At 39.1% G+C, this 20,798-nt stretch overlaps 1 protein-coding gene across 6 annotated transcripts in view; it reads right to left on the bottom strand.

Annotated features, from left to right (window-relative positions):
- The window catches only part of CDK14 (cyclin dependent kinase 14), a 701,485-nt gene that overhangs the window by 533,879 nt on the left and 146,808 nt on the right, over nt 1–20,798 (bottom strand). For all 6 annotated transcript variants that reach the window (XM_044386363.3, XM_044386367.3, XM_044386366.3 and 3 more), the window contains one exon: nt 18,376–18,407. Coding sequence is in view for 2 of the 6 variants with exons in the window: in XM_026505249.4 (XP_026361034.1) it covers nt 18,376–18,407 (32 nt within the window). In the remaining 4 variants the exon portion in view is untranslated. The remainder of the gene's footprint in view (nt 1–18,375; nt 18,408–20,798) is intronic.

Raw genomic sequence — 20,798 nt, 5'->3', positions numbered from 1 at the left:
CAAATCTACATAGGAGAGAAAAAAACTAACATATTGAGGGCTTCACAGAGGCACCAGGGGCTTCCCCACCTTATTCCACTTAAAAATAACTTTTAATAGAGAATTCACTGGGAGCCATTCACGGTTCTAGGGAGTTCGCATGTATTAAAACTCATGCTACCCTAACAACCCTATGAAGCAGGTATTATTCGTATCCCCTGCTCCAGATGCTCGGGGAGGCGAGCTACCACACAGCCAAGAAGTGCTCGCAGGCTCACGACACCTGGCTGCTCGGCAGGAGCACCCTGACCTCTCACCCCAGCTGTGAAGCCACTGCACAGCCTTTCCTCGCAGATAAGGACACAGAGACACCAGCACAGAGAGACTGATTGTTCATAACGACAAAGCTACTAAGTGGCGGAACATGGATTCGAATCCGTATCTAACTTTAAATTCTCCTCAGAGGCAGGCTTCCTGTTTTCACCAAACCTTTGCCCCAGTTCGTGATGCTGGCCAAAATGTCGCAGTGTCTTCTTACTCTCTAGAGGATCCTTGCTGGCCACACTTCTCCTTTCTGTTCTCTTAGCCAAACTGTCAATACTCGTACCCTAGTTTAAGCTGCTGGCTCTTGAGGCATGTGAAGGATACGAAGTAGGACTTATGTTCTTCACAGCAATGTATATTTAGGTATTCAGGTCTATAAGTCTGTCATGGAACATGGAAAATAAAACGCATTGTCTCAATGGACAAATGAGTGAGTAACTCGTATTACTTGTCACTAAAGTACCAAGGAAATAACTAACATTGTGAAATCCATGTTACTAGGGTGTGTAGGACACCCACCTTCCCTAATCTGATCCTGAACACAATGTCCTTAAATCCTGACTTTGTCCGATGAAGCAGAATAATGGGGGGCCGGTAGGGAGGAGAGAGACTCCACTGTGAGAAGAAAAAACTGCGGCCGGGGGCGCAGTGCTCACGTTCTCAGAATGCAGTTTCCTCTTCTACAAATCAGGGATGAAAATACTTACCCACTACTTCACGGGCTTGTTGCAAGAATTTTCTGAAATAACGTATGAAATTGTTCTGTAAACTCTGAAGCCCTACAAAATCTGCTGGGATGATGCAGCGACACTCCTGCCTGGATTAGCCAGCATGCATAAGGGTTTCGGGGCTTGTGAGGGCGGCAACGAGGGAGAGAGGTCTGTCCCTCTAACACCACATACTCAGTAACTCAACCCTCTAGGTCAAATCATCACCGGATTTTAAGGTTGAAGAGCTTTTTTTTTTTTTTTTTTTTTAAACAACAATGAGAGATAATAAGCACTGATTTAAATAAAAAGCTTGAAAATCTAGGAAGGCACAATCATCACCGCAAATACCATCCTAATCAAGTCTCCAAGCGATAGATGAGGGTGCTCTGGGGGAGCTTTCACTGCTAGACCTTCTGATCAAGTGCAAGATGGTGGAAATGTTACCTTCAAGTCACTTCAGAAAGAACGGAGATGCATAAAGCTAAGGTGTTTTACTCTTTTTTAATAAGCTGGGGGAAAAAAGACTTTAGAAAACAAACCTAACACCTTAAAACTCTAATGTTCAGAACATTTCAGATTTTCCTTGTCAAATTCTTTTTCCTCCTTTTTTCACACTATCAACATGCCAATATCCGGGTCTGCAATCAACTCTGCCAAGGAGAGGCATATATGAAGAACAACCCTTTAAAGAGAGGAGCAAAATAACTAAAGATCTTCACATTCAACTGCAGTAACAGCTGCCCCTCTCTTAAAATAAAAGATGTCTAATTATTAGTATTCATGCGGTCAGACTATACCCTCGGAAGGCACAGATCCACCCTTTCAGTCCACAACAGAAATCCTTTTAAGCCATTCGACATCCTGTACTGTGCAGTTTTAGACCTGCACATATGTCTCAGTTGGGGGCCAGGGATTGATATGATTACAAACTCTAGGAAAAAAAATTTAAGATAACAAAGAAAGATGACAAAATTAAAAAATAAATAAAAGAAACAGAATTTTTTTAAAAATTATAGTACAAAGAAGCCAGTAAGCTGACAAATGGCATGCTACTACATTAATAATGGCAACTATGAATATTCATTACACAATAGTCATAAATAGAATGAAGGAAAACCAGAGTGCAGATGGGGCAAAAACTCAGAAAGCTTTGCAAAGAGAAGAAAAGAAGGAATGAAGGAAAGAAAACACACACAAGCCTCAGACGATACTATTTAAGTAAGGATCCCTGGTGGAAACTTTGATCAAAGATAAGATAGGACAGTAAAGAAGGAATTTCCTTACACAAAGGTAAATAAATAAACAGTATAAACTACCCAGAATGACAGGAAGTGCTTTCAGTAAAAACACAGTCAGGGTAGTCTTTTGCTTAGGATGTTAAGGATTAGAATAATATATCTCCCAAACCACTGATAAGCTTAGTGAAACTGCCCCACCCTCCAATACCTTCACTCCCCACTTAGAGAACGGACAGCCCCAGATAAAAACCCAACGCACTAGTATGCAACCTCAAATGCTTGATCTTTATAGATCCCAGGAATGAAGAGGAAAAACTGAAGATACAAAGAGAATTAACCCCATCACATGTGCTCATGGATCACAGCTTGATTTTCCCTCCCATTAGAAGCTAGAGACTTCATGAAAAGGTCACCACATTGGATCTAGTCTTTCTAGATGATAGTTTCAAGAGAAGCACAGAAAATCCTTATGTTCTAAATGGGTAAAAACACCGCCACACAAATGGTCACTTTACGTTTTTTTTAAAACGTGCAGATTATTCTAAACTGTTTCCAAACAAACAACTGGGGGCAAAAAAAAAAAAAAAAAAGACGTGGGTACTAAATTATTGACACTGCACAACATCTGGCCTGTAGTTTTTAATTAGACAAGAAAGACTCCTGAAGGCAAATGCCACAGGACTGTTAGAAGTGGAGTGAGCACCTACTCTAAGTAGGAAAATCAATTTATTTGCAGCACTCTCATTTTGTTTCTCAATTAGTCCCACAGCCAAGGGCTACCCTAACACACTCTTAGCATTCATTTGCAACTTAAAAGTCACACAATTTCAACAGTAAATGTAATTCAGCCATCATTTAAATGCAAGGAACTTTCAACGCTCCTTTTAAAAGGACCCAGTCCAGGAGGCTGCCCCCACAGCCCACTTCATCGGTGGCCCAGGGGGCTGTCCAGTCCCCTCCAGTCCCAACACCTCACTACCCCTGCGACCCTGCGTCAGTTGCTTAACTTCTCTAAATCTCAGTTTCTCTATCTGTAAAAGTGGAAATAGTAATGCCAACGTTATTAGATTAAATAACGTATTTATTTTATTTATATTTAAGGGGTTTTTTTAAGTGTCACTGTCAATAAACGATTGGTGAATTTCTATGGCATTCTGAAAAATAAGGAAAAAAGAAATCTTATATCTGAATTATGGAAATGAACTCACCAAAAGACTGCAGTAGTATTTTTTTTTTAAGATTTTATTTATTTGACAGAGACAGCCAGCGAGAGAGGGAACACAAGCAGGGGGAGTGGGAGAGGAAGAAGCAGGCTCATAGCAGAGGAGCCTGATGTGGGGCTCGATCCCATAACACCAGGATCACGCCCTGAGCCGAAGGCAGACGCTTAACGACTGCGCTACCCAGGCGCCCCTCCAGTAGTTTTGTCCTCTTATCCTTTGAAGCAACACTGATTCGGCACATACCAGGTACAAAACACTATGCTGAACAAATGAGATATAGAAGGAGGTAGAAATGCACCTCTGCCCCCATGAACCACATGCTCCCAGGGAGGGGAAATAAGAGGTGATTTTAAGGATGCAAATATCTGCTCAGACAACAGGTCCCAAGGTCATAATAAGTGCCTATGAGAGGAGAACATCCTAATGGAGAAAATTCCCCACTTCATCAACTCATGGACACAGATTACAGAATAGGGATAAAAGGGCTACTCTTGCCAAGACAATGAGTAGGTTCCAGTGAAAACGTTGGTAACCAAGAATGAGAACCATGTGGATATCATCAGAGCTGACAGGGAAGGCACCAAACCTGAAGTGGGAAAGCAGGGGAGGATTTTCCTCCTTCTGTAAACAGGGTAATCATCACAGGTCCTCCTAGAAATTCTGTCACCAAATGTCAATTGTTACATGTGAGGGATGTGAGTGCTGTTCCCTACTAAAGCCTCGGTTAAGAATGTTCATAAATGCAGAGCTCCTGAGTGTCTTCTGGGATATAAAATCCCATTCACCGAAGCCCATCTAGCTGACAAACCCACCAGGAGGCACTGCTTTCTGCCAGATCCAGTCAGCACGTGGTCATGGCAAGGCCACTGTGACTGAGGAGGGGAACAGTGGCAGGCGGAAGCCTAAGTTTGGACTTCCCAGCCTCAGTTTCCCCATCTTTAAAAGAAGGAGGTTCCTAAAATTAGATCACATGATAAAGCTAGGCAGGCACCATGTGACCTTCACCTTGTGTGGAAAGAAGGATGACATAAATGTCACCAATTGTGACGGGTGCTATGAGTGGCACAATTAAGTTCTATGAAGAAGAGACCTGCTATGTGCCAAGACCTGTTAAAGAATTTACAAGCATTATCTGATTAATCTTCACAGTAACTGTGCCAGGTAGAGATTTACGACCCCTACTGTACAGTTAAGGAAGACGAGGCACACACAGATTGTCTGCGGGAGATGGGGGGCAACCCAGCTGGAAGATGGAGCAGCAAGATCCCAAAGCTCTTCTTCCTATGATTTTACTCACCGCCCTGCATCAGAGGGAGCTCAGGGTGGAGAGGCATGGGATCACAGCCATAGGAACACACAGAGAACACACAGAGTCACAACCAAAGACAGCCAGGGCCAATCAGTTAATCATTCCAAAGTAAATCAACTCTTGAAGACAAATACCTCGTCCATCAAACATCAAATCACTAGTTCCTGTGACTCATCGCCAAACTGGTGATCCTCACTGATCCCCAAAATGGTGGTAGATGTCCCACTAAAAGTTCATGCACATTTTTCAGACTTCTAACTGGACAAAAATACTATGCATTAATTGTCCCATCTTGCTGGACACACTTGTGGCTTTCACTACAAAAATATTTAATAGACTTTTAAGATCAAAGGAATGTCAAAAAGGTACTAAAGAGGCATATAATATTTCTTTTTTTAAATGCATAAATTTAAACATTCCTCAAAACAACCTTCAAATAAGCCTAATCATCAGTTCTCTGACACAGAATGCTTTAAACACTCAGCAACCAAACATACTATACCCTTTGGTTATTAAATGTCTAGAGAAGTTGAAATAATCAATATTTTATGTTCATTAAAATTTTTTATGTTGAAAAATACTCATCTGAGACCTAAAGAAAAATAACAGCTTTCATTTAGAAAGTTACAAGCATCAAGAGAAAAAAAACTGATAAATATAAGAAAGGAAGAGATTAAAAAATCATTTGCAGATGATATGATTTTTTACCTAGAAAGCCCAAAGGAAGCCCCTGAAAAATACTGGAACCCATAGGGTTTAGGAAAATAGAAAATAAACATGTAAAATCCTACAGGAACAAGAATAAAAATTGATTCTCATTCTTAATTAGCAATTATTTTTTAAGAGATGTCTTAAAATAACATTAATGACAAATGAAAAAAGCAAGCCACAAAGATTAAGAAAACTACAATAATGTACTTTATGAAGAGATCTTCATTTAAAAAAGATAAAACATGAACAGTAGTGGGACATACCATGTTCCTACACAGAAAAAAAAAAAAAAAAAACAGCTATAAACTGAAAAGGATATTCTTTTAAGAGTATTGCAAGATAACTTTTTTACTAAATATGAAATTTTATTTTTCTAAATTTTCAGTTTTTTTATCATCTGTATTTTTTACCTTTTCATGAGTGATTAGGTGTCATTTTATGTATAAAAATGTAACAGTATTATAATTAAGAACAATAAAAATATCAGAAGTTTTCAAATGTAATCTTTGAGTTTCAAGGCTGTATTTTAATCAAATTTCCGGTTTTCATAAACCCCTGAATGTGTCAATTGAGTTACTGAAAATAAGTTTAACAAGACTGAGCAGTAAACACTGAGAAACAAGAAAAATCTGACAGCTTCATTTCTTTCCTTTCCTTTACCCTCAAGATAAATTTAATCTGAAGTTAAAAAAAAAAAAAAAAAAAAAGGTGCTACAACCGAGCTCAGCAGCACATCACACACGCCCCTGGCCTCCGAGGAAAAATGCCCAAATGGAAGTGGAAACTAGTTAGAGGCTGTCCCATGTAACTTAAATGCTCCCCAAACAGCAGGAAGGGTTGGCAAATACATTCATTTTTAAAGTAAATATTAACTTCAATGAGCTTGTGACCAGAACACTGATTCTGCTCTCTTGATATTTTCACTTCTCTGATCCTTCTCATCAAAAAGGAAAAAAACAAAAACAAACACTAAGAAGGCACAAATTCTCCTGCTTCTGAGCCCAACTTGGGTCAGAGAAGAATCTAAAATCACTCTCTATGTTTGTGCCCTTGAATCTCCCCTACTCAAGACAAATTAAACACAATATATGCACCACAACCAGTCCACGAAATGCAGTGGGAAGAATGAGGAAGTTCACGTCTCTTTTTAGGGGTCATCATTCTGGTAATTGTAGAACAGGGGCCAATTACTATAAAACATCAGCATCTCCCGCCTGCCGCTGTGCTCCTCTTCCCTCACCCAGTCACTGACCAGAACAGAATTATGTCGGTCACAGCGGAAGGATGGCACAGGCAGCCCAAAGGTCATCAGTAGCCGGGACCCACCGCCTGGGCTGTGAAGGGGCTCAGGGCGAAAGAAGCATCATGCCGGTGGCGGAACCATCTGCTTCAGACAAGATGGAGCTCACTGTCCCCACCAAGACTGGGCAGTTTTAGGGAAAAAAAGGAAAGAAGAAACCCCAGTGATGTTAGAAGTACAGGGAAGAAGAGAAAGAAAAACCGGTTGCTTCTCTTCTCAGCTCCCAGGTTACCAATGAAAAGGAATACAAAGTAGTCAGCCCACCTAAAATCATTCTTTTTCTGGCTAAGGTATAAATATTAAAAATATCTGCCTTCTTCTGCTATGTTTTTCACCTTCATAAAGATTTTGGTTGTCACAATATGAAATAAAAATGAAGCTACAGTCACTTCACATGCTCGTGTGTGTGTGTGTAGTTAGGATTTAAAGAACTGAGTTTATTATCTGACATTCTCTGTTTAATATTAACTACTTGCCTTGTTCAAGGAGGCAATTTTGCACTCACCAGAAGATCTTCTGACACTGTTTTCTGACCACGCCAGTTAAAGTACATGCCGGCATCGAGTCCGTAATGCCTCCCCGCTGGAACCAATCTGTAGCCAGGCCGAAGATCCCTGGTCCCGGGTCCAATCATCACCCTTCCACAGCCTTCACTGTCTGCAGAGCCCTAAGGTCTAGTTGGAAATCTGTATTCAATTCCTACTACCAGAAGGATCAAGTTTATATCTCAAATAATTCCATCCAATCCCCACCCAAATCCAGGCAAAAATGGAAATACAAGCACAGTTTTAACGCGACCTTGAAACTGAAATCTAAAATGCAAAGAATAATTCAGACAAAAGACCTCCTTGATCTCACACTAACCATGTTTCTCTTGAGCAACTTATTTACTCTTCCTGGACCTGCCTCCTCTCTGTAAAGTTATATTCGGAACAAAAATGACACAGCTCTGCTGCAGGAATCCTTTAGGTTTACTCGCTCTTACTCCTTATGAGGAAAATCACTCATCTACAAACATCAGTTGCATCTTTGTAAGAACTTTAGGCTCTCCCCTGATCTGAACGCCACACAGCACACCCATAGCACCCATGTGTTGTTCTTCTCCCTTCTCCTGGTAAGCAGCCCAGTAAAATGCTAAGCACACGCTGGAGTCAGAGACTGAGCTGCAAACACGGATTAGACCACTGTGTAGCTGAGGGGCTTTGAGCAAGTCACCACTTCAATGAGCCTCAATTTCCATATTACCCTTTTGTTGTATTTCCTTTTTTCAGATGTTTCCCCCATACGGGGATACATAGGTTTTACAAAGCTGAGATCCTACTCTCTGTATAATAGTTGTTTTCACTCAACGTTGTAAGTTCTATTTTATGCTTTTTAATATTTAAGAAATTGTCTGCAATGAGCAAAATTATTTTCTTAAAAACAACTATTAAAATTATTCAGTGAAAAATATGTAATTGTGATAAGAAGGAAAAATTCTGAACCTGAAAAAAAAAGTCCAGGGTGAGTTCAACATGCCCGTATCACCTAAAAATATATTCAAGTGGAGGGAAATGTATGTATATAAATGTATATATAAAAAATATTATAAGGAAAATAAAGGAAATGTTGTAGATGCTAAAAGTGAATCATCCAAAATTGTGGTCATCCAATTAATGTCATTAATATGGGCTTTAAGATTTTTATCTTCTAATAACTGTATAGAAATTAATGTAAGGGCAAACTAGTGTATCCTGCAAAGTATATATTTATTTATTTCTTCCTTTTATGACTAAAGCACCTTTTTGTTGCACATGTAACACATCATTTAGATAAAGTAATGCAAACCTCTTGGGGAAAGTTCTGATCTCAATTAGGGCATCTGGGGACACACCATATGTTACCAGGCCTTTTGCACACCTGAACCCCAATATCTAATGACCCAAGGATGCTCATTTATAAAATTAAATAGTCTGTCTTTTAAGAAAAGAGAATCAAGCACTGCAGAACATTCTCCATCATTTCACTCGAAGGTGATATAAAGAGAACCACACAACTAAAGATTTAAATAAAGGAACACCTATAACACAAAAGAAATTGTAATTCATGCTTTGAATGACAATTACTAACACAATTTTATCTCATCAATCTTATCTCTTCTTTCTCTTCATCTTTAACTTTATAATTTTCATTTAAACTGAAAAAATAACTGCAAGTTATTCCTATTCATTTTTAGCTGTTGTAGAATAATGTCTACTTTGCCCCTTCCTTGTTAAAAAATTCTTGATCACCGTCTTAGTTTTCTTTTGGCTAAAATATCTAGAAAACTGAGAGATGAAGAAATACACAATCGCAGAACTAGACTATATTTTCTGAGCCAAAAATCAGGATGCATGATCTGAAATCAAGAGCTCTTCGAAAAAATTCAGACCGCACGTGACTATATTAATGTCCATCTTCAATTCCTTTCTAATAGTTCAATAACAGATATTCAGAAAAGTGGCTCTCAATCATTTTCATCATCTGAACACACCTGTGGGATATGACACACTCCTGGCTAACTGCAGCAATGGTATTCTCAAAGTGTGTGATTTTGGTAGGGGTAGGGAAATCTTTAGGAAGCATTTAGAAACTCACCCTCCACACTCATCACTCTTTTATAGAGCTGGTGCAATCTCCTTTTTTCAAAATACTTTAACATAGAACAAATAATGCTCTGAGGTAACTAAGTTATAGTCCTAGCCCAGCTTTAAGGCAAGGAACAGCCTAGAGGAACAGACTAGTTTGTATCCACCAAGACAAATGTCATGGGTGATAACTTCATACTTGGCACATTCCCCGTGGGCAAACTCTGGAATATGCCAAATTCCTGGTACGGTAACCACAACTCGGCCCCTTTCTTTCCCACTCAAAAAAATACATCAAAAAACAATTGAGAGACTGACATCAATCTGCTCTACATTTTTTTTAAAGGAAATTATTTGCACACTTCATCATTTCAGCTGATAAGAACATGGAGTTGTAACAATGTGTTTGAGGTTGGCTAGACTGGCGTGCTAATTCCCATACACTGAATATGAAGATACCTTCTACACATCACACTTTACAGACATCTCACATAAGAGTATACAGAGATTGAGAAACATAAATAAGCACATGGAATTGGTGACTCCAAGACTCTGTTCAATTCCAAGTCTCTTTCAATACTTACGAGTGTGATTTACAAGGTTAGAAAAATGTGTATCAGGGAAAAGTCAAGTACTCTATCTGACAAGATTTAAGCTGAGTATACATGTTAAAACAATTTTTTCTACTTAATCGCAAAAACCTTTAAAAAATTGTGGTCCGCACATTCCTTACTCTTGCATGTAACATTTAATATCATGGGATTTAGAATTTAGAGTCACTATTTGGAAAGACTTACACACACAAAAAAAGTACTTATCACATAATTTAAAAATTAAGCACATAATATTGCACAAGACACTGTAGTACAGACTACTGACATATTTTCAGATCATTAAAAAAAAATTTTTTTAAAGAAAATCCCCAGACCCATATGCTAGAAAGAAGAAAGAAAGAAAGAAAGAAAGAAAGAAAGAAAGAAAGAAAGAAAGAAAGAAAGAAAGAAAGAAAGAGGTAGAGGGAGGACGGAAGGAAGGAGTCAAGGAGGGAGGGAAAAGAAAAGAAAATTTAAAAACTAAACTAAACCAACTTTATATACGGACAATAAAACAGATTCAGAAGGAAAAACTGAGTATTCCTTCAATTAGTGTCTTTACATAGTGAAAGAACTTCAAAAAACCTCACATTGATGCATCCTGGAGGAATCAAGCTTGCAAAATGGAAAGCAATTTTCTGGTTCCAATTTTTTGTAATTGTGCCTTTTGTAAATTTTATGACAAAAAGCAGAGTTAAGTGTGTTTTAGACTACGAAAAAAAAAATTAGTAAGTGTATCTCTCAGAGAAGGACCACTTAGAAAGGTAGGTCTGTCACACTGACCTAAAGGTCAGCACACGCCTGATCAAGTACGAAATGATTCCAGTCCTCTGAAAACCTTAACCCCCTGGCCTAGCTGATTTCAATTATCATTATGGTGCCTAGAGTAAGGAAGAGGCCATCTCAAATGCAACCAAGCAATATAAGGATTCGTAGATTATAAATCACTGGCTCAAATTTCAGTGAGGAGGAAAATGGGTATAACACACTTCTTGTAGCTGGGCCCATTTTGTTCTTATTGAAGAATACCATAAGTACTTAAGTTGTATTAAAAACACTCCCTACACCAAAGGTCAGCTCTCTACAAAAGAATTCAAACATGAAAATCAAAGCACACACGATAAGGGAGCACCAACCACCCAGGAGAGACCTCTCACAGGTTAACGGGACTGCCGCCAGGATGCACAGAGCTCATGAAGAGAAACAGGACCCTACTCATGCTTTCAACTTCTGTAACATTCTAACTTTTGGGAGTTAAGAATATGGAAGTGACTAATTCTCCCAAATGTCATACATTTTACATTTTGTGACATGTACTTCCTCTCTGAATTTTTACAGCACTACCCAGACATTCTAGCCACTGTCTGGGACTAGACATAATTATTGTAATTATGTCTACCATAATTAGGGAGATAGTAAACGTGATCAAACATTTATAGAAAGGAAACACTAAAGCACAGAATGTTTCGAGAATCCAAAAATTTCAACTAAGTTCAATGACAGAATTAAGGAGGAAGTGAGGCTCTCTTTCAGCCACCTGAAATGTTGCATTTGAAAAATGACTACATATCAGATTAGTGGCAAAATCAGAGAATAGTCTGTAAATTTCTAGACTTCTTGCATGGGACAGGTTCCAGGGATATCACACATAACCACGGTGAAAACAAAACCGGATATAAAGTAATGTAAAATCTTACTACAAAGAGAGTGAGACTGAATCTCTGCCCAGGTTCAACATTCCAAGATGACAGGAGCTGGCCAACAGGCACATGCCAGCGGGCTTCAATTCTGTGAGACTTACTAGCTGAGTCAGGTTCAGAGCATATTCGGAGGCTGACATAAAACAGACATCAATAAACATTTGCTGCACAAATCTTTGAATCAGGAAGCATCATGACAAGAACGACATCTGGGGAAGGGTGGTAGAGGAGTGAGAGATGGAACAGTGAGATCAATTAAGAGGTTACTGGGATAAAAAAGGTAAAAATGATAAAGTCCTAGTGGCAGCTGGAATGATAATGAAAGCATTAAAATAAGAGATGACCAATGAGGGTGGAAAGGTGGGCAAGAGACAGATCATGGAAGGCCTTGAACGTCAAGTTAAGAGTCTGAACTTGAACCTGCAGCTGAGAGGAAGCTTTTAAAGTATTAAGCTAGAGAAAACCATGATTTGCATTTCAGATCTGTAATAGTGTTGGAAGAGGAGGCAAGTGTAGGCCGGGAAGCCGGTGAGATGCTGCTTCTGCCCTGGGAAATCACTGATATGGGAAAGAGAAAATGCACAGGTTTTGGAATATTTTATGTGCTGAGACTGACGTGATGAGGAGACACAGGCAGAAACATCTAATCTCTGCATGTGGAGTTCAGAGCAGAAAGCAAGGTCAGCCACACTCATGTAAGTATAATAAGGGAGTAGCCAAAAGCAAGGGATGGACGGACTCCTCGGGGAGTGCGTGAAAAAAAATGAACACGGTGGACGCAGGGCTTCTGCTGCCACCGAAGACATGGGGAAGACCTGCCCGCGCTCAGAGCCTTGGCTGAAACACCTGTACAAAGGAAGAGATGGGATAAGAAAGGAGAAATAGATAAGGAAAGAATCAATTACACAAGCTTCTGGAGTGAAATCAGGGAAAGGAATGAAGAGGGAAGGAGGAGGAACTAGCCTAGGACAGGCGAAAAGTCACATCCTCCTCAAGACTAGACAAAGGGAAGTAAAATGGAAGCAAATGAAAGTACCCGTATGGGCAAGGTGCTGACATCTAAGAGTAGCAAGTGTTCTAAGGAGTTGGGGGGTGCAACGGGTTGGATTGTGTCCACCAGCAATTCTTATGTTGACCTCTTAACCACTCCCCCCCACCCCGCGCCTCTGCATGTGATCTTAGTTGTAAATAGGGTCAGTGCAGATGTCATTCACTAAATTAAGACCAGGTCATGCTGGAGTCGGGTGGGCCTCTAATTCAATATGACTGGTGTCTTTATATTTTTTCTTTTTTTTTTTAACTTAAATTCAATTAATGACTATATAATGTATTACTGGTTTCAGAGGTAGAGGTCAGTGATTCATCAGTCTTACGTAACACCCAGTGCTCATTACATCACGTGCCCTCCTGAATGAACTAGTGTCTTTATAAAAACGGGAAAGTTGGATCCACAGACACTCATTAAGGGAAGGTGATGTGAAGACACATAGGGCAAAGAAGGCCACCTACAAATGAAGGAAAGAGGCCTGGGACATATCCTTCGGTCAAAGCCTTCGGAAGGAACCGACCCAGCCCATGCTTTGATTTCAGACTTCTGATCTTCGGAACTGTGAGACAATTCACTTCTGTTGTTCAAGCCACTCAGTTTGTGGTACTTTTCTATGGCAAGTCTAGCAAACTAATACAGAGGGAAAGTCATCTCCTGAAGGAAGGAGGGGTGGAGCAGGGTAACTAGAAGGTTTGAGGGACGTGGAAAGGTTTCAGCAGGAAACAGGCCAGCCACACAGTGCAAGACTGTGCACAGCTGCCTCGGGGTTCCAGCTAAGGCCGGAGACGAAATTTATTTACAGAGTGATTTCCTCAAGCAGCTCTTGGCAGCCACTGGGTAAGAGAGGAAAAGATGCCAGGTCAGAATCGAGGGCTGGCAGAGTAGATTACTAGCAAAGTACAAAGGGAAATGGCCATCGAGGATACTGGCAAGGGAGTGATGTACCATGAGCCATGAGCAAACCAAGAAGGAAACAGAGAAGGGGGTGGGTTGCAGGCTGAAGAATGGGATAGGGTAGGTGGAGAAGGGGTCATGTGGAAACAGGGAGCCAGCAAAGAAGAGACAGGAGTGCAGCAGGAGTGAGGAAGCCAACAGGGACTTCCTTTCCACAAGAAAGTCAGGGAAGTCAAAAGCCCGACGGTTATATACAATCTATACGTTATTCACAGACTCTGAGGCCTGAGGTGGTAAGAGTAGTTAGGTGGTGAAAAAACTGCAACAGCTCCCACCATCCCGCAATGCATGGAAAATAATGGCCAGGGGTCTCCCCAAATCATATTTGTACCTGATTCCTAGAATCTGGTTCTCAGAAAAATCACTGCTGTATTTCTATCTTCTCTGGTATTACCAGTGTATCTTTATACAAAATTACAAAGAGGGGCTTGGACCAGATCAATGCATACTACCCCCATGGATCACACAAAATTATTATATTAAGCAGAGATGAAGCAAGTTAACCAATAAAAATGTACTTGAGGAAGTTACAGATCAGACGTAAAAATGTTAAGACATTTCCGATGCTCTGGACACATCTCCTTAGGGTACAAAAAATAAAATAGCTGGAAAATGCCAAAACGTGTTGGCAGCCCCTTCAACTTTGCAAACATGGAACAACTGACCAGAGCACGGAATAATTAGAAAATTTGTAAATGACCATTCAATTTTTTCCAAACAAATAAGTGCTTAATTATCCGGATTATATATGATAAACAAACAAAACTCTTTGCATTTCAAAGGTTTATTTCAATCACTAGAATTTTTGTATGTCTCACTAAAGAGCCAAGCACAGTCAACACTTTGTTCTGGCAATTCATCGTAGCTAAAATAACAAAGGCATGAAGCAGAACAAAAACTACACAATCTAACCTTTTTAATTTACACACAAGAACAATTCATAAATTGTTGTGGCTTTAGACATTTCCAACTCTTTCTATGCATGTACATTTATACTTACTCAGAAGTTTTTACTTCCAAAGTTTGAAAAGTTTTATGCGGAGTACTTTTACATTGGAGATTAACTGTGTTTTCTGACCTTTTACATTTTAGGTCTCATTTTAAAACAAATCACTAAATAAAAAAATAAGATTCAAAACCTTCCTTGAAGTCATAGTATAGTACTGTTCACTGGCACAAGGAAAATAGGACCACTCAGGGGACATGGCCTATGACATCCACTTGGGACAAAAAGGTGAGAAAGAATTCAGAAAGTTCTGCAACTTTATAAAAGGATATGAGGATATCCTTATAAATGGTTAATCTATCCACATCAAATATACAGATTAAATCTATAACATAAAATGCTTCCTATTTTAATCAGGGCCCAGATACACAATGAATGAAGGGCAAAATGATGGTCCTCTCCCCAAATATGATGGGCTTCAACAAAATTCCCTAATCCAACAAAATTGCCTATTGTAAACATCCCTCCATACTTAACCTCCCAAGTGCCTCATTCTCTCTCCACAACAAGCATTAGCACACCATTTCTGAATATAATTCCAGGGTGCATATAAAAATTAGCACTCACGGTACTTCAGCCTATTTAAGAATGAATGAATAGGTCTTTCAAATAGGTCCACATCTCTTTTTCTCCTCTGTTCAAGGTCAAACATTTACACACACCCTAGAGAAATCCTCTAGCAATCAGGCAGTAGCATCTAAACTCTAGCCTCGAGGTCAGGAGTCCTCTGCCTCATAAATACTAAGTAAGAAGAGAGTTGCCACACCTTGATACATATCTAAGAAGGTGACCCAGCCCCCACGTTCCAAGAGTCAAATCTTACCTGAATTCCAACAGACTACAAGAGGAAAAGACGACAACCAAGAAATGAGTTCAAGAAAACTTCTAACACTGTAGTCTAAAGACAGTCACAGAACAACTTGGTGACTTCCTATTTATTTAATCACAGACCCAGTGCTCTTTTCTGATCTTAGTAAAACTGTAAGTTCGTTTTGATTGCTATGTAAGATCTTATCCTACATTTAACGATAGAAAGCAACTTGAAGATCACCGTCTACCTGACTGGTTTTACAAATGAGAAACCTGAATGAATGGGTAGAAACTGGCAAAGGAGAATCCACACTGTCTGACATTCGGTTCAACACTCTCTCTCCTTATTAGCAACAGATATTTACTTATAGTCAACAGATATTTATTGAATGTTAACCATGCGCAAGACACCTGAGGATTACAAAGCTGAATGCAGTCATCCTCTCAAGGAAGGAATCCAGAAAGTGGTGGGTTTCAGACAATACTTTCATAGTTTTAACAGGTGATGATTTACATATGAAATTTTAGAGAAGTATCTGAAAGTAACTCTCCTTATAGCTCTAATTCTTAATTTTGAACTAAGTCTTTCCTTCCTCCTTATAGCCCTTCCAAATACAGGAGATGTCATGGTAAGAACATCAGTAAAGACATGATGATGATCATGGCGGCGATGACATACACAAGGACAATGACAATACCACTACGAGACACTTACTATGTGCCCATCACTATTCTGTAACCTTTATATAGGTAGCTTATTTAATCTTCACAATGACCTTAGGAGGGAAATAAGTATCTCTAATTGATAAAAGGTTTGGGAAAAGTTAAGTCAATTGCCCTTGAAAGGGTAGTCTAGTCGAGTTCGGGTTTACAGCCAGGCATGCCTTTACTACTACTGTCTCCTAAGTGTCTGACCCCGGCACTTCCCATAATTAACTGGAAATTCCCTGGCCCCTCTGGACCTCAATTTCTTCATTAGTGAAACGATGAAGTTGGCCACGTGATTTCCAACATCTCTTCCAGGTGTACCATTCCGAGATTTACTAATTTGAGCTTTTTATCCAATCTCTTGTGGTGCAGAGGAAGGAAAACACTTTGTAAAAGCTACGGATAATTCTGCCCCAAATTACAAAATCCAGACCTTTGTGCAGAGGTTTCCGGGTAAAGGAGGGTGGGTTGTTATGGGCTTGATATATCCTTAACTTTCATCTAGGTTCCAGCCTCAGATTTTTTTGAAAGCAAATCTCACAGCCACATGACAAAATAACATGTAATCATTAACAATGGCATTTAAACTAAACAGGAGGTTTTTCAAATCCCTAATAATGATTAGGAGTCCTCTGTAAAAACATGGGAAAATACCACGTTATTGGTTACAAGAAAAAAATCAGGATGTAATATATGGCTTATGTTTTTCTGTTTCTGAACAAGGAGAAAGAAGAAAGAAGAACATTCAACAGTGGCTGTAGCTAGATAATAGGATTGGGAGATTTTTCTTTCTCCTTTTCCTTATTTTTCTTTTTTATGTAAGCTTAAATTACCTCCCTAATTAGAGGGGAGACTTTTCTTTACAAAGAGGAAAAGGTGTCCAATATTCTCACATAGATTTCTTCTGAGAAGAAAACACTCTCCTAAAAACATCTCAGTAACACCGCAGACATTCCAGAAATACAGGTTTAGAGGAGAACATCATTATTACCTACTATAGATAGGGAAGAAAATAGTCCTCTATTGCTTCAGGTCTAAAATAACTAAGTTTTACAGGATGTTTCAGGACTATTGCTAGGGGAAGTTGTTCTGGAGTCCAGGGACACGTAGCTCCAGAGAGCTGGGCCCCAGGAAAAAAAGAACAGGTGCAATAGATGAAGCAGCGGACCATGAGAGCCAAACGGCACTGGCCGCATCCAGAAATCCCGATGGGGGCAGGTTCTCCCTGAGTGGTCCTGCCCTGCACTACGGCCAACCACATGGTCAAGGAGACTTTCCATGAGTACAAATGTCCTCACTTCTCTGAAGCATTACAGCAGAGGGACAACAGGTACCATATTTCATGGAATCGGCAACTGTTAAACAACCACCACCAAACTAATCTATGCTCCATTAGGCTGCAGGATAAGCACATTGCGTGTATACCTCTGTGTTCACATATAAACTCCCAATATATATACACACGTGGCCCAGTTTACAACACAGATCAATAACTGTGGCTTTGGATGGTGACAATGAAACACTTTATAGCACTCTTGAGAATATTGTGCAAACACATTGTGTCTCTGGTGATTCCCACTGATACTACACAAAACTCAGGAAAGAATACAATTTAAAAATCACTTTCAGAATGCTATTAATTACACAGGAACCCTGGGCCTTACTGGAACAGACTTTTTTTGCTACTTTGTAGCAAGTAGATAAAGGCAGATCTGATACACAAAGAATAGAAAAACTGGAACAGGAAAAGTCAGCTTCTCCTTTGGGAGTCTGACAGACAATATGTGGCGTCAACATCACATCACACCATGATTCAGAGGAGGGCTGCAGGGAGCCACGATGCCCAACTCCCCAACAACTCCAGACTTGCTCTAAGCACCCACCTCACATTGGGCTTCGCCAGCTCCACCACCATTAAGAAGGCAGCAATACAAAGGCCTGTGGGTATCTTTTATTCATTGAAAAGGACATATTTCTGTTGATTGCTACCAAAACTCATTCGAATGATTACTTAAAACTGAAAATAATATAATGTAACTAGAGAGATCTCTTTTTCTTTTTAAGGCATTTTTTTCCTAAGTGCGAAGTTGGCACCTATTAACTGTACCTGGCAGTAATTAAATACATCTAACATTAGATAAAGAAATTTAACCTACCTCATCAAAGGTGGTGTCGTCTTTCTTCAAAGCTATAAAATAAAAAGGGAAGGGAAACAGTTATTGTGAAACATCTCAAAGAGACTAAGCATCTAAGTTCTAGAAAACAGAAAGAAAACAAAGCAGTATGGTGTTTTCATTTCAGAAAGTAAAATTGTACCCCAACCTGAATAACAATGTTATGATACAAATAGGAAAGCTGCAAATGAGACAGAGAATTGCACAGCATGCATCTTTGTGAAACACTTTCATAAATATGTAAATCGACCATCCTCCCAAATATGGAAAAGAAGTATGCATATCTTTCCCCTATCTCTTCTTTAGTAAGAAAATGTTTTAATGGAAGTATGAAAGCATCAAAAAGTAATCTTAAAGAAATTTCCCCTTCAACTTCTGGGTTTTGAGCATATATCATTAGGCACAGTGTGTGGTCCTCCCAAACCAACTGTCAGGATGACACCCACTCTGCACAGTGCCCTGAACGAGATTTTCATGCCGAGAGAAGTTTAAATACAGCGATGAAAGACTAAGCATGTAAAATAAGCACTGCAGAGACATAATTCGAGCATTTCAACATGATCCATTCTATAACAAAGTATCACCAAAGGAAACAATACATTCAGAATATTTTATAGGAGTTAGCAAATGCTTAAAATTTATTTAAATATGCCTGGCTTCAGAACTGGAATTTTATTACTCTAAAGAGAAAGAGAAGTATTTCATGCATTGTGGGCAAACACCCTAGTTCCTTAAATCCTACTATTACTTAGAATGTTTCATATTAAGGAGAAGGCACAAAGGAGCTAATTTAGCTGAAACCACTAGTTGGAGAAATGGTTCCAATTTATAGAATTGTGCATAGGTGTTTACTGGTCTATACTAGACAGGGACAGACGCACTTGTGTAGCTCTTACTTGGAATGCTACGTTCTGACAAAAGCAATGGAAAGCAAATTATGTTGGCAATTAAGCTCTGAGAGAAGTTACGTGCTTAAACTGAAGCTATCATTTCAGAGCTTATACTACACAGTCTAGCAATCTTGAAAAGGATATTTTTGTTTCCTACTACAGATGTGGTCGTGGAGAGTTAAGGTGGATGAGGGTAGACTGAGGGAGATAAAATGCTTCTGAAAGTTTAATTCTTAGTTTTCCTCTTTTTTGCCTAAGAAACCGATCTGTAATAAATTTCTCTACTTGCTTCATTAGACAGCAACTTCTTCTGAATGAAAAGTTAAAAGACAGCCCTTTCTCCTAGTCTCAAATCGCTTACCTTGCATTCAATTACTTACGCACATTTTATTATGCATTTGCTTTAACTTACATTAAATCTAAAATAAGCTATTTTGATAAAGCTGTACAGCCTAGATGATCCTTAATGGCTATATTTGAACTTAGAATGTAAAATTTCTAATCTAGAAGACTTTCTTTAAATATCAGCCAACCATGTTACTGAACTACTCAAACCTAAGGCATGTTCTCTCATCAACATACTTGAGTAGTGATTCCTAGATAAAATATTAGTGACCTACATAAATACAGGCAAGCTGTTCCATCTAAAAAAAAAAAAAGTGTTTTTTTGGAATAAGAAATGATTCGCTCATTGATTTCAAATACAAAGTCAATCACTGTACAGCCTCATATCTAGCTCATTTAACAAAGATTAATGAAAAATTATGTGGCTGTCATGGCAAGACGCAAACCTAAAGCACCAAGCTTATAATTCACAGCACAGACTTTCCATACTTTATTTACTCTGGACGTGACAAAAGTTCCCAATTTTAGCCATGGGTTTTCTTAAGCAAAGCATCCAGTAAGAACTACAGTTGATACCATCATTTGGGTAATTGCAAACAGAATGAAGACCCTAAAGCTGAGAGAAAGCAAAAAACTAAAATATCTTTGACATCCGGATGGGACTATTTCCTTCTTGCCTCCTGGATAAAGAGGTGGGGTCTGGGGGCAGAAATAGAAGGAAGAAATAGAAGAGGAATTGCAGGTGTATTTCCTAAAATATAAGGAGCAGGGAGCTAGATTCTCTGCCCCTGCACTCTATTCTCAAGCCCAAGATACCACAGGGGAGAACATTTTAAGACTCCAAAAATCTATGGCTTCATTGAAACCCTTTATTGGTAGATTGACACCTTATACAGTTTCTTATAAATATTGAATTCTTGCCCTGAACAGCGGTTAACAGTAACAACAAAGGCCAATTAAAGATGTCTCTGCCAAATATTTATCAGGTCATTGATGAATAAACTCTGACCTAAACAAGCACACAACATCTCATTATTGATTACATTCCCTGATTGTCATTAATCATTCATGTAAATGTAAACTCACAACTGTCTTCGAAGATATCTTGGAATAGCAAGCATATTACATTTTTATGGGTTAACAAAGTGGTATATATGAAATCATTTAAGG

The sequence above is a fragment of the Ursus arctos genome, unplaced genomic scaffold, assembly GCF_023065955.2.
Source record: "Ursus arctos isolate Adak ecotype North America unplaced genomic scaffold, UrsArc2.0 scaffold_3, whole genome shotgun sequence".
Classification (NCBI taxonomy): Eukaryota; Metazoa; Chordata; class Mammalia; order Carnivora; family Ursidae; genus Ursus; species Ursus arctos.
This window is presented reverse-complemented; position numbering and strand designations above follow the sequence as displayed.